The 13,304-nt window shown below is 39.1% G+C and overlaps 1 protein-coding gene across 1 annotated transcript in view; it reads left to right on the top strand.

Moving 5' to 3' along the window:
- Positions 1 to 13,304, top strand: part of disc1 (disrupted in schizophrenia 1) — a 75,918-nt gene that overhangs the window by 5,793 nt on the left and 56,821 nt on the right. The window contains exons 2-6 of the mRNA XM_015379568.1: positions 4,718 to 5,574; positions 7,890 to 7,959; positions 9,713 to 9,869; positions 10,306 to 10,402; positions 11,014 to 11,153. Coding sequence (XP_015235054.1) covers positions 4,718 to 5,574; positions 7,890 to 7,959; positions 9,713 to 9,869; positions 10,306 to 10,402; positions 11,014 to 11,153 — 1,321 coding nt within the window. The remainder of the gene's footprint in view (positions 1 to 4,717; positions 5,575 to 7,889; positions 7,960 to 9,712; positions 9,870 to 10,305; positions 10,403 to 11,013; positions 11,154 to 13,304) is intronic.

Genomic DNA, 13,304 nt, shown 5'->3' with positions numbered 1-13,304 from the left:
ATTTGCAAAATAATCGTTAGTTTCAGCCCTAATTGTAACCAGAACATGCAATTATAAAGCAGAATGTAAGAAGTGTCTAAATATGTGCCCACAGCATCCACCCTGTCACATTCTCCAGCCTTATGATTCTCATGGGAGCACGCAGGAAGTTGGGCATTGAAGCCTCACAGCAGCAGAGATTTCTAATTGTTGACTTTCATGGGTTATATTTAAGTTCCCTGTTTTTAAAAGTGTTCAGTTTTCGGATTTGTCTCATGGTTCGTTTTCACTTCCCTCTTCTCGCTGCCACTCCTCGTCACAAACGTCGAGGAACTGCACATCTGCTAAGCAGCGCTGCTTCTCAGGAGGTTGCTGACATGCAGGACTTCTTGTGCACTGATCCTGTTCCTCAAATGTTTGTGTTTTTATGAGCGCCTCTGCATTCTTGTGTTATTTCAGCAGCCGGTGAGGGCGCTGTGTATAACCTAAGGGCCTCTTTTATCTCCATAGGTAAACAACTTTACCTCCTCTGGCTTTTATGGGCCTTCCCTTTTCCCAGACTTTACAAAAAGCAAAGAGGGAATAGTTGTTACTGCAGCAGAATTGCACCGAAGGCCATCTTTTGCTTATTTGTGTCTCCTGATGGGATTCCTGATAAACTATTTTAGCTCACTGCCTCACAGGAAGCAGAGAGTGACATACCCCTGAAAGGCAGAGAAGTCAATGTCCCAACAAACACACACACACTCACACACACAAGCAGTCAGACAGAATGAGCCCCCAGGCATTTCCTTCCCTTTTACTGGGAAAAGCCTTCTTTGTGCACATGAATAGAGCGGAGGATACAGTAACACCACCGCCAAGTCCTTCTCCTTTCACTAACGAGTCTCTTTAATTCTCTTGAGAGTTTGCTATATAATAATGGCCACCACACCAGATGGTGGATGGTACTGTGGTATTCGGTCCTTAGGAAGGAGGGTTGGGTTACTTTAGTCTTTCATGGAACAGTGGCCACGTCTGCAGCGGCACTCTAATGGATGGAGCTGTGTGGAACCTGAGCTTTAGTGTTGTGGTCCCAGTGGACCAGGAGCTCTTATACTGAGCCCAACATGGACACAAGCTCATTATCACTCTCATAGCAATGTCTGCCTGACATCTTAAAGTGGATTCAGTTTGTCACCTCTGCTCCCGGTCACATGGGACGATTGCATCACTGGAGGTCACTGTGGGCTGCGGCTGCTTAGCCCGTTTTCTGGTTTTGACACAGATTGCCGCGAGACATCAAGTCTGAGCATTCAAACAACGAACTGTAAAAGCGCAGTAGCTTCTTTTATTGTGTGACATGAACAATGCTTATCTAATTCCACTCTTTTCCAGCACAAACGTGTCAGTGTGTCGCTGTGCTTTAAGTCTGTGCATGAGTGGAGGGAAAAAAAGAGTGAAAGGGGGGAGCGCAGCTGCACACAAAGAGGCTGTTGATTCCCAGCATCTCAGCTTGTCTCCTCTGAATCCTACACATTATATGCTTTAATCGCTTTGCACAGCCATTTGCAGCAGGTGTCTAGATCCAAACACAAACAGGAATTTATCATTTATCCAGCTAATTAGGCCTAAATACCAGTTAAAATGCAAACAGTTTGAAGTTATAACATCCACTAATATAAGAATATAAGCATCCTTATTTTGATACAGTTCATTCGAGCATATGTTAGTTACTTACTTAAGATTTTTCAAAGTTTGTTTGACTTCACTTCCCACATTGATCTGGAGCTACTTTTGGTGAGCAAACAAAACAAAACAAACAAAAGCTCTGCACCTCCAACTAAATATCGATTTTCACCATTTCTTCTCCTTATTCCATTTCTTTTCCATAAATGTTTTAAAAAAAAAAAAAAAACTTTTGTTGAAGCTGAGCTTGAATCTTGTGTATAAGGGTGTCTTCATTTCAATTGAATCTTTATTGCTTTTTTCCCAACTTTAAAAAAAAAAATGAAATAGTACTGTCTGCTGTGGAGGTTTTGTGCAGATCCAGACTTTTTCCAGAGATCGTCTTAGGGTTGAATTTCAGTTTTTTCAATTTGAAATATTTTCTTCAGTTTTTTATAGAGTTGCATCACTATAAACCCAGCAGTAGACATTATAAGCCTCTATGTAGTGATGCACCAATATGATATTTGGATTGGATCGACTCATGTTAAGCAATTAGCTGCATAAATGTTTGAATGAATGATGCTAATCCATCATTCTAATCCAATCATTTGTATTTTTATTGATATTATACACATCAATACAATTAGAGTGATCTGGTGACCTAACGTGGTGACTTTAAGTTTATATTCATTCAATAGTAGTATCAGATCAATATGGGCCGATACACACAGTCCAATTATGGGTATTTGATTGGATTGTAAAAACATGGACCGGTGTATATCTACTACCATTGCAGCCATGGATGTAAATTTTTTTTGGGGGGGGGCGGGGGGGACATGTCCCCTGCACTTTTTTAAATGTCCATTTTGGTCCCCTGGATGTTTTACTGTCCAAAAACAATGTTATACTAAAGTACACAGACATTGGTAGAGCACTAGGACCAATCGGAAAACCACAGGTCAAACTGAAGCCCACTTCCCTGATGTTAGACCGCCCACAAGCTCCTGATTGGCCCACCGTCTTTACTTGTGGGATTGGCTGTTACTAATGTCACTCCTGAGAAGCTCACTTTACAAACATCAGGTAATTCGAGTCTGTGATTGGATGGTGACACACACTGCAGTTAGTTATATTAAAAAATACTTGCGTCCATGATTGCTGCTGATGCAGCAGATTTATTTCACTAAATAATAATTATTACCAACACGAAGTTTCTTATAAATACTCGTGATCATGGTCATAATCTGCCATATTTTAAGTTTTTCCCAAGATATTATTAAAAAATCTTTAAACTCATAATGTGAACCTTTTCTTAGTTTATTCAAAATTGTCAAGATATGATAATTTCTCAGAGAGCCTTGTCTTAAGAATAACTTAAAATTTCCTGTGGTATTTGTATTAAGATCTCCTCACCCTTAATCCTCAAAATCAAATGCAGGCACCAGGTGCATTTAGAAATAAATGATATTTGGAAACAGGCCGTATGTGAGTGGTTCATTTTCATTGTGGAGATATTTTGATAAAGCCCCAGATGTTTGTTATAGGGCACTGCAGACAGGTTGATGAAAGATAGTCGATATAGGTCATGAAACAATATCGAAGGCTTGGGACACCTCAAGAACCTCTCTTCACACCACGAAAATGGAAAATGGCTTGAATTAAGTCTGGTTGGCTCAGATGGAAGAATCCGCTGAGAAAACAGCATAACTTTATGGATAAATAAAGAAACTTTAAATAAGAACCCATCAAAACTCACATTATCAGTTCAACACAAGCAACAAAAAGGGAGACAGAAAACATGATAAAGACTTTCTGGTTAGATGTGACCAAAATCTAACATTTTGACGTGAAAGACGAACAAATTAGAAGTAAAAAAAACTGGCATCAACCTAAAAACACAATATTGACAAAGCCATCATTCTATGAGAGTGTTTTTCTTTAGTAGTGACAGAAGGTGGCCATGATTGGTGGAAGGTGAACAGAACGAAATACAAGATATTTTGCACATGGAAAAAAAAAGATTTAATTGTTAAAAGATGTCAGACTATGATGGAGGTTCACCTTCCAGGAGGACGCCAACCTTAAACAACCAACCAGAGTAATTTGCAATGATTTAGATCGAAGCATATTGAGGTGAAACAGTGGCCTAGTCAAAGGCCAGATCTAAATTTAAGTTAGAATTCCAGGCAAGACTAGAAGCAGAATTTAATCTATGTCCTCCATCCATGCTGACTGAGTTTAAGCATTTTTTTAAATCGAAAACCTGCTGAAATATTCTGTAGAGAAGAAAATTCAAAATGTTGAGTTTGGGTCCTAAATTTTTTGTGCAATTTTTAAAGTGCATACTTACCCTTCACATTCCTATTATTATTCACTACTGTTTGTTGTCCTTCACATAAATCCTTATACTTTAAAGTTTGTGTATGTAATGCTGATTTACTGTCTGAAAGCTTTACTAAACAAAATGTTGTTTTGTATACCCTCTGTGTTTACAAAATCACAAAAAAAGAGTAAAAGTTGTGTAAGTAGTCTCCAGAATGTAAAAAAAATAGGGATACAAATAGTTGCACATGGCAGTGAAGGTTAAAAACAAAATGAGTTTAACTGATGCATTCTTTTTTTTCCTCTCTGAAAAGTAATTCAGTTGCTAAAACAAATCTTGTATTATTGTGCTATTAAGTTATCTACAATTGTTTAATTAAGCTAACGTGTTGGCCTGAGAAGAAGAAATCAAATGACAGTTTTGGAAACCTTTTTTTTTTACTTGGCCATTTTTCCCACATAGAGGCGTGTCTTGGTTTAAAATATGACTGGGCTGCTTTGGTATTTCCCAACAGCTGGAGCTGAACTGTGGGAAATGTTGCACAGCAGCTCAGGTTTTTTTTCATTCAGATATCTGTGCTGAGCTGTAACAGGGTTAAAGTACAGAACAACATCATGTTCTACGTTGTCTGTGATATTAGCACCTTGAACAGATTTCCATGCTACATTGTGATGTCACCGTTTATCCTGCCAGCTCGATGAGCTCACACCTTATCTCCCTCATGAACCCGTTGCCCAGCTTAATGGTTAATCTCTGCATCGACAGGTGGCAAAGCATCCGGGACAGCTGGCAACTCTGGCCGTAAGAGGCTCCACAGGAGGCCAGGGTACATGAGAGGAGAGCAGGCCAGGCTGCAGTGCACAGCTCTTGCTCAGGAGGATGAGGAGGAGGAGGAAGAGGAGAGCATCGCTTGCATTAGGAAAGGAAAATCTGGACGTCGCACTGATGTCACCGAGGCAACCACAGTTCAAGTGTTGAGTCAAACTCCTGCTGTTAAAATGTCTTTAATGAACAATCAGCGTTACACAAAATCTACTGGTTCACATAGTAAAAACGGACCCGGCTCTGTAAATGGAGTTCAGAACCCAGCGGGCCACCTGGTCCAATCCTCTCCGTCTCAGAATGAACTCTATCCAAGCTTGCAGTCTTCGTCTCAGGACTCTTTTAACTCAAGTTTTAGCTTCATCCAGCAGTCCCTTAGCTGTATCCAGAGGACAGAACCAGAAGCAACAAGTCAACCAGCTAATTTCGAAAAAAGAGGAGAGGTATCAACCTGCAAGCACATTCCTTTAAAGCAGTCATCTCCCACCCAGTCACTGCCACCCTCGGCTCCAGGCAGTCAGTTCCACAGGGAGGAGCAGTCATGTGCGGGGAGAAGCTGTCGGGACTCTCTGTCGGGTGGCAAAGAGGAAATTCCTCACCTTCTAAACTGTGAGTCCCAACCTCTTGACATAGAGGTTATTTCCTCCCTGTCTGTGGACTCGGACACGGCCTCTGCCTCCTCTGTCACCTCTGGCTATGAAAGCGCCACGCCTGCCTCGGAGCAAGGCTGGGAGATCATGGTGAAGAAGTACGAAGGGGTACTACAAGACTGCCTCCAAAACAACCGCGCTTACACCAAGGTGGGTACAACTGAACCCTTGATGTGGAAATGACATGCAGCCCTTGATCTAAGTTAAAAAGAAATAAGGCAAACTTTTTTAGAAATGGAATGTTTGGTTGAGTTAATTAAAATTAATTTATGTCAGACTCAACCTTGAAGCACTGTTCACACTATTTACTGTAAACAGGTTAGAAGTTGGGTCTTGGAGAAGCTAAGTTAGCCTTCTCTATGCTCCTAAAAATGTCCCGTTTAGCCATCCACCCGTCTACAGGTTTCAACCATCTTAGATGTTGCTTCTAAAATAATTCAATTATTTCTATAGCGCCAATTCACAACATGTCATCTTAAGGCACTGTACAGTTCACCAGATCATCCAGTCAAATTGATTCAAAGATTTCAACCTAAAGTAAACCAGCTGATTGCATCGACTCATTGACTCGAAGGGAATCCCTCACACCAAACATGCTTATAGCGACAGTGGAGAGAAAAAAACTCCCTTTTAACAGGAAGAAATCTCCAGCAGAACCAGGCTCAGTGTGAGCGGCCATCTGCTGAGGCCGACTGGGGTTCAAGGAGACAGAAGCGGAGATACAAAAGAACTTGTCAACCAGCTCCACAGGCGGCCCCGTCCAGGAAACACAGAGCCAGGCAGACAAGCTCCGAGATCGCTCCCACGTCAGAGGAAAAAGAGCACATCCAGCCAGTCACAGTCAGGGAAACAGGACTACACTTGAAAAATAGGCCAAGCTCAAACATTTATAAACAATGATGTTGATGGGAGAAGCTCAGCTTATATTTCTCTCCAGGATGGAGTCACAGCCAGGAACAGACGAGGAGAAGCTACTATGGGAAAAAGCAGAGAGAGCATAATGTTAGAGATTAAACTAACAGATTCTGCAGAGTTGGAGAATAGAGAGAGAATGAAGAAGAATGATGAAAAAGGGTTCACTATGTCCTCCAGCAGTCTAAGCCTATAGCAGCATAACTATAGAGATAGCTCAGGATAACCTGAGCCTCTCTAACTATAAGCTTTATCAAAAAGGAAAGTTCTAAGCCTAGCCTTAAAAGTAGACAGGGTGTCTGCCTCATGGGCTAAAACTGGTAGTTGGTTGTACAGGACAGGAACCTGATAACTAAAAGATCTGTCTCCCATTCTACTTTTAGAAATTCTAGGAACCACTAGTAAACCTGCAGCTTAAGAGCAAAGTGCTCTGTTAGGAACATAAGGAACAATCAAATCTCTGATATCAGATGGAGCTTGGCCATTTAAGGCTTTATATGTGAGAAGGAGGATTTTAAATTCTATTCTGGACTTAACAGGAAGCCAATGAAGAGAAGCTAAGATAGGAGAGATATGATCTCTTTCCTAAGGATGAACAATTTCTTGGTAGCCTTCCATCTTCATTATGATAGTGTAAAACACACCCTCAGCATCATGCTGCCACCACCATACCTGACAGCTAGCATAGCATTCTTTATTTACACCCACAAATATTCTTTACCCCATTTTGGCTAAATAGCTTAATCTTTTTTCCCCCAAAGCATGTAAAATTGTTTAGGAGACATTCAGTTTGTCCATTTGGTAATCTCAGATTTATATCCAACTTGAAGGGGTTAGTTTTTAAATATTTATTTTGTCGCTCTATAAGGATGATCACTAGGGTTAAAGGGCTAGAAATGAAACCCAGTTGTTGCTTTTCAAATATTCTGATCACATATGTATTAAAGCTGATTTTAAAATGATTATAATGGAGCTTCCACTGGTCAAGATCTCAGTTTTGGAACAAAATGGAGAATCTTTCAAAGCCATTTCTAATGCAAGAAGCAGTTATAGTTAAATGAGCTTTAAATGATGCCAGAGGCTTATTTATTGCTGCAAATAGCATTTACGACATAATTTAGACTTAGAATTTCGTATGTATGGATTTTAGCTGTATGTATAATTATGAATCCATGTGAGTCAAAGATACATGAGCCAATTTTTTGCAACAAATTATTGTTTTGTTTTTATTTGTTGCATTTGAGCTTTAAGTTGTCCTATAATCGCAGCCTTGATATAAATGGCTCAGAGCTCCATTAACAACCTGAAATATTGACATTCATGGCTGTAATTAAAGCTATGTTATTCTTATGCTGGACAGTCCCATCTGAGAAATACCCTGAAAGGATGATGCTGAAACACATTATCTAAATCTCCCAGTTAACTCGTGATTTCAGTGTTGATGAAATGTTGCAAAGCTTTCAACACTTGTTGACTGAGTCCATTTGACTTGAGGGTCGTTGCTCTCTGGGGTAACTGTTTAAAAAAACCCGGTCTGTTCTGTCTTCTCAAAGATCGAGTCCATGATGATGAAGCTTCAGAGGCTCCAGCAGAAAGCCATTCTGGATGACGACTATGATGCAGGTGAACTTTGAACAAATGTATTACTTTAACGTTCAGCTTGAATAAGAACTTCTCTTGTTGACCTATCAGAGTTTTTGTGCCATTTGTGTGCTTTCATGACATCGTTTGCCTTGTGAGAAAATAGAAAAATAACTGACTAATTTACGCTGCAAATATTTTGTCGTTGAATTGAATAATTAGAAGACGACGCAGTAAGTTTCCCTCTGATCATATCAGCTCATTAAACTATCAGGGTTCATGAAATAGATTTGTAGATTTTCAAAATGTAGAATATCATTTTTAGTCAGTGTCTTTTGGTTGTTATAATTTTTTTATGGTATATAGCAAAAAACAAACAATTTGTTCCAGTTCAGGGTTTAAATGAACCCATCCTAGGAGAGTCTATTTCTTTTTTATTCTTCACTTTCATTACAGCAGATTAAATGTCACGTTTCTTGAACCTTCTCTGTGCTCTTCTTCTTTTTCTTTTCCCTCAAAGTAATTTATTCATCATTATTTTTCCAAGCTGTTCACTCTTCCACCTCTAATGCATCAAAAACAATTCTCCTTTGACTGTCTGACTTTGTCTCCAAATTCTCAACCTTAGCTGTCCCTTTGATTTATGATGAATAAAAAAATAAGCTGCATCTACATATCGGCCTCCTGCCTCTCTCCCTAACTCAAACATAACAAATCTCACTATCATGTTGTACAGCAGCACCTTGACTTTCTATATTCCTCCTATCTATTCCTGCCTTCCTGCCACCATCTGTCTTCTCAACCGTCTTTTGCTTTGGATGACCCCAGGTTAGCTCATCCACTCTTTAAGCTTCATCACTCAACATTTGTGTGGATTTTAAATGGAATTTATTTGATCAAACATCTAATCTAAAACAAGCTACTGTATCATTAAGATTTGATTCAGAATAAAGATGTCATCTCAGTTGCATCTGTTTTCTTAGCTGCTTAACCTGAATGTTTTCTTCCTGCCTGACCTGAGGAACATGTTATTTCAAACACGACAGTATTGTGACCTATTTCTTGAGCCTTGTGACAGACATAATTCAGTAAGACACAGCCAGTATTCAGCATTTCTGAGTACAGTGATCATATGCTCAGAACATTGCGTACTGTCAGCATTACTGTCCTCATGCAGTGCATTGCAAATCTATTTTGGACATTTTTAAAGCTAATTGTTCAATATCTCTGGGTTTGAAAAGATTTTATCAGCCTGTTTTACAAAGAGAGAGCAGAGGATCTTCTTATGCCTTATAGTTCTTAGAATGTGAAGCATATAAAGGTCCTAGAAAACCTCTTTTTTCATTTTTCCCTATAATTTCTAATGTAACTAAAGAGAGGCTCAAAGTAGAGTGAATATGGCACCATGCTTGATGTTTGACAGCTACCTATTAAAGAAGAAAGCACAATGATCACAGAGAAATAAGTAATTTTAAATATACTAGAATATAAATTCTAACGAGACTCAATTGTCAGATTATAAATAGTTCTTTTTCTGTATTGAACAGTTTTTTTCTTCATATATCTGTTGTGTTTCCTTCATCTGTAAGCAAAAAGCATCATTATTAACAGATGTAAAGGCATGACAATCTAGATTTTTTGTTGTTGAATAATCTAAATAATTTCTTTCACAATAATAATTTGGGTAACTGAAATAAATAAAATTTGCCATAATAAAGTTGATTCAAAAGGACTGTATGGTTCTTGAACTGAAACCTTTCACGGTTTTTACCTTAATGTTTATTTACATTTTTAGCTGAGCGGTTTGGGAAGAAGCTGGAGGAGCTGTGCAGAGAGCGTGGATCTCTAAAACTGGGTTTACCCTCCATGCAGCCCAGTGTGGCTCTGTTCCTCGAGAGACTCACAAAGGTGGTACACAGCGCCCTCCAGAGGGCAGACTGCAGCCAGTGCAGGTTGGTCACACCAAAGGATACTCATGATTTTCCATTTCGGGGAAGCGAAGGGCAGCAGTTGCACATAAACATGCATGTTTCAGGTTGAAAAGTGGGCTGAGATACGAATCTTTTCCTGTTAATGCTGTTGTTGTGACAGTAGCTTAGAGCATAGCATGGCTGCACTAAAAACAGCTCCTTTCACAGGAAGGAAATCAGGTGGGGCTTCCACAGAGGGAAACTCTAATCTAAAGCTTATGAAGCCTTATAGTCTCTCTGACTGGGTGTATGTTAAATAATCAGATATGATAAAATATCCTAGTTGTTTAAATAATTGGAGTTAGTGGTTTAAATTAGGGGGGAATCATACAGTAAAATTAAGCAAAACAAATGTTTTATAACAGATTTTCTGAGACCTAATTTATTGTGATCAATGGTTTTCATGATTCCTTGGCAGAGAGGCGTCTGAACCAGACTCAGTGGAGCAGCCTGACCTGCTGCAGGCCGCAGTGCAACGAAGGGATCACTTGATTCAAGAAAAACGTCTGGTTGAGGTACATCGAATTCTTATTGAATTGTTATCATTGGTTGGAAATATAATCCCAGTAAGAATTCCCCTGAGATAAAACATAAAATACACATTCTGAACTGGAATCGCCCTCATTGGCCAAGGAGCAGGGGATCTGATTTATTATGCTTGCATATACACGAAACGGGGCCTGAAACCTGCATAAGCAGCTTTTCACAAAAACAAACTTGGTGTGGAATATGTGATACGCCAACTCTGACCATGTGCTCACAATTTTTTGAGAAAAGGGCAAAACGATGCCACAGATGGCGAGGCAAAGAGATTAAGCCAGATTAAGTCCCTCAGATATTCAATTAGACTTAATAGAAAACATTATTTATGATGGATGTCATCATAAACATTCATTATTGTAGTGGAATTCCTAAACACACTGGTGAACTATAACTAAACATGAGGACCTGTCACAAATAAATAAAACAGACCTATGAGCAAATTAAATCCTTAATCAGAATCCTCTCCCTGATGATCAACACGGCAAATCGTATCACAGATGGATACATTATTAATATAACAAGGTGCTTGCTGTAAATGTTTTGTCGTTTTGACATCCGTGCATAATGCTTCTCTGCGGATCAGACTCCCTCAATGCTCTTGGATCTATGTTCTGAAAAGGATTCTGTGTTGGAGAGACCGACCCACCAGACCCCGGCCGTCCCTCTTCATCAGGAGCTCAGTGCGCTCCACTCCAATGTACAAAACAAACAAACAAACGAGGGGTATCTGGGTGCATGGTACTAAAAACAACAAATAAATATGGATAACCAGCAAAATACATGGTATGTATATCTAATATACATTTAAAAATCATAGTTTTTTAACTATGATTTTTTACTTAATGATATAAACTGTGCTTTTAAAGCCTATGCATAATTGCAATGTAAAAACTTGAAGCCGATTTTAAAGAAGTTATTTAAGCTATGGTGGGACTGCTATAAGGATGGATGGCATCTGTTTTTGATCTCTTCTGTGTTTTGTGACGTTCAGAATAATTTTACATTTAATTATATCTTTAGGAAAATGGGTGGTTTATTTAAGTGAATTATAATGATTTGTTATATATGGAAAAAAAAAGAAGGAAACTCAATCATGACAGATTAACAGGACAGTATGGACTTGATAGAGAGAATATAAACAAAAATGCAGACAGACTATTTCTGTTTTTTCTTTACTTTACTGCTGCAAACTTTTAGCATGAAGGCTTTTAGCATGAAGGCCCTACTCAATGGAGTTTAGGGGGGGTCAGTAAAGGGGCCAATCAGTGTTTTAATTTACTTTATATAGGAACAATAAGAGGATAAATAAAATAGTATCACTTTTTGCAAAGAAAAAGCAATGTGGCTGTTTTAGAGATCGCCACTGTCTTAAGTGATTCCAGATGGTTCTGTGCACAAAGATTATTGTCCTCAATCAGAACAATGACAGTGCTGTCATCTGCAAAGTTTCATAGAAGATTCCTCCCAGCCTCCCCTGCTGCTGCTTGTGAGTCAGGAAGCTGATGATCCACTTACAGATGGAAGAGGATACTGTTAGCAGGGTTAGATTATTGTGCAGGATGACTTGTTTTAAAGGCAGGACTAAAGTGCACAAACAAGATCTAGCCTTGCATCCTGGGTGGCTGAGGTTGTGCATGATGAAGGGCATTCCCAGGTTGAATCCATCATCTACTGATCCGTTTGTCCAGTAAACAAACTACAGGAGGTCCATTAGTTGGCCTGTAATCTTCTTCAGATACTTCAACAGGAGTTGCTCAAGGGATTTTATGACCATGGATGTTTATTTTTTGTATTTATTTATTTTTTTTTAAATATACTCTAATAATCCCAGAGGGAAATTACTTCTCTGCATTTAACTCATCCCCTTGGGGAGCAGTGGGCTGCCATTGTGCGGCACCCAGGGAGCAGTGTGAGGTTAAGGGTCTTCCTCAGGGACCCAGAGTGGCAGTCTGTGGGAGTGGGGGATCGAACTCCCAATCTCAGGATTCAAAGCCCTAACCACTAGGCTGCCACTCCCCCCGTCAAGGAAAATAGGACCAGTGTACTTTTTTTTTTTTTTTATCAGGGATAAAAAATAGGATTCTTAGAAAGTATTTATTTAGGGAAAACAAGTGCCAGAGGGAAAGCCAGATAGCCACAGCAACCCTTTTCATTTTCAGTTTTCAGTTCCTTCAGTGGGTGCTGGGTCTACTCTGAGTTCCTCTCCCAAATGGATGTGCCTCCTAAAAGAAGCATTTCCCAACTACATCCGTTAACACAGTAAATCCAAACAGGGGGTACTTGTGGCCCTAGTGGTCTGCAAGTGCATTGCAAGGGGTAACTGCAAATATTTTATATCTTAGGTAATAAAAATAGAGCTGGGATCTGTTCTACTTTGTGCGGATGTAATTGAAAACTAAAACTAGCTTTTTTCAAGCAAACAGCAAGTTATTCTTATATGTTTGAGTTCATCTTAAGCTTTGACACACATCCAAACCAAGCAGAGGAACAGGCTGGATGTACAGGACATCCTGGGATCAGCTGTTTATCACACCTGATCAAAGCAGCTTGGGTGTCATGAATGATAAAAAACAAAACAAAAAAAACATACGGATGATGGATAAATGTTCCCAATTGATCAAGTTTATGTGAATATCAGGGAGTTTTACAGAGGAGCTCCAATTTTATAAATACAGATTTATAATATTTTATTTAGTATTTATTTTGATTAGATATGTATTCATATACATACAAACATAATTATGTTTTTTTTTTTATTTGAGTTTGAAAGAACAAAATGCAGAAGAATGTTAAAAAGGTTAAATAAAATAATGTTTTCTTGTGAAATCAGTTATTGTATGTTCTAACTTTTGGACCATCACCTGTACTTTTGAC

Source organism: Cyprinodon variegatus, unplaced genomic scaffold (assembly GCF_000732505.1).
Source record: "Cyprinodon variegatus isolate N-32 unplaced genomic scaffold, C_variegatus-1.0 Scaffold195, whole genome shotgun sequence".
NCBI lineage: Eukaryota > Metazoa > Chordata > Actinopteri > Cyprinodontiformes > Cyprinodontidae > Cyprinodon > Cyprinodon variegatus.
Note: the sequence above shows the minus strand (reverse complement) of the source record. Positions and strands in the feature narration are given on the sequence as shown.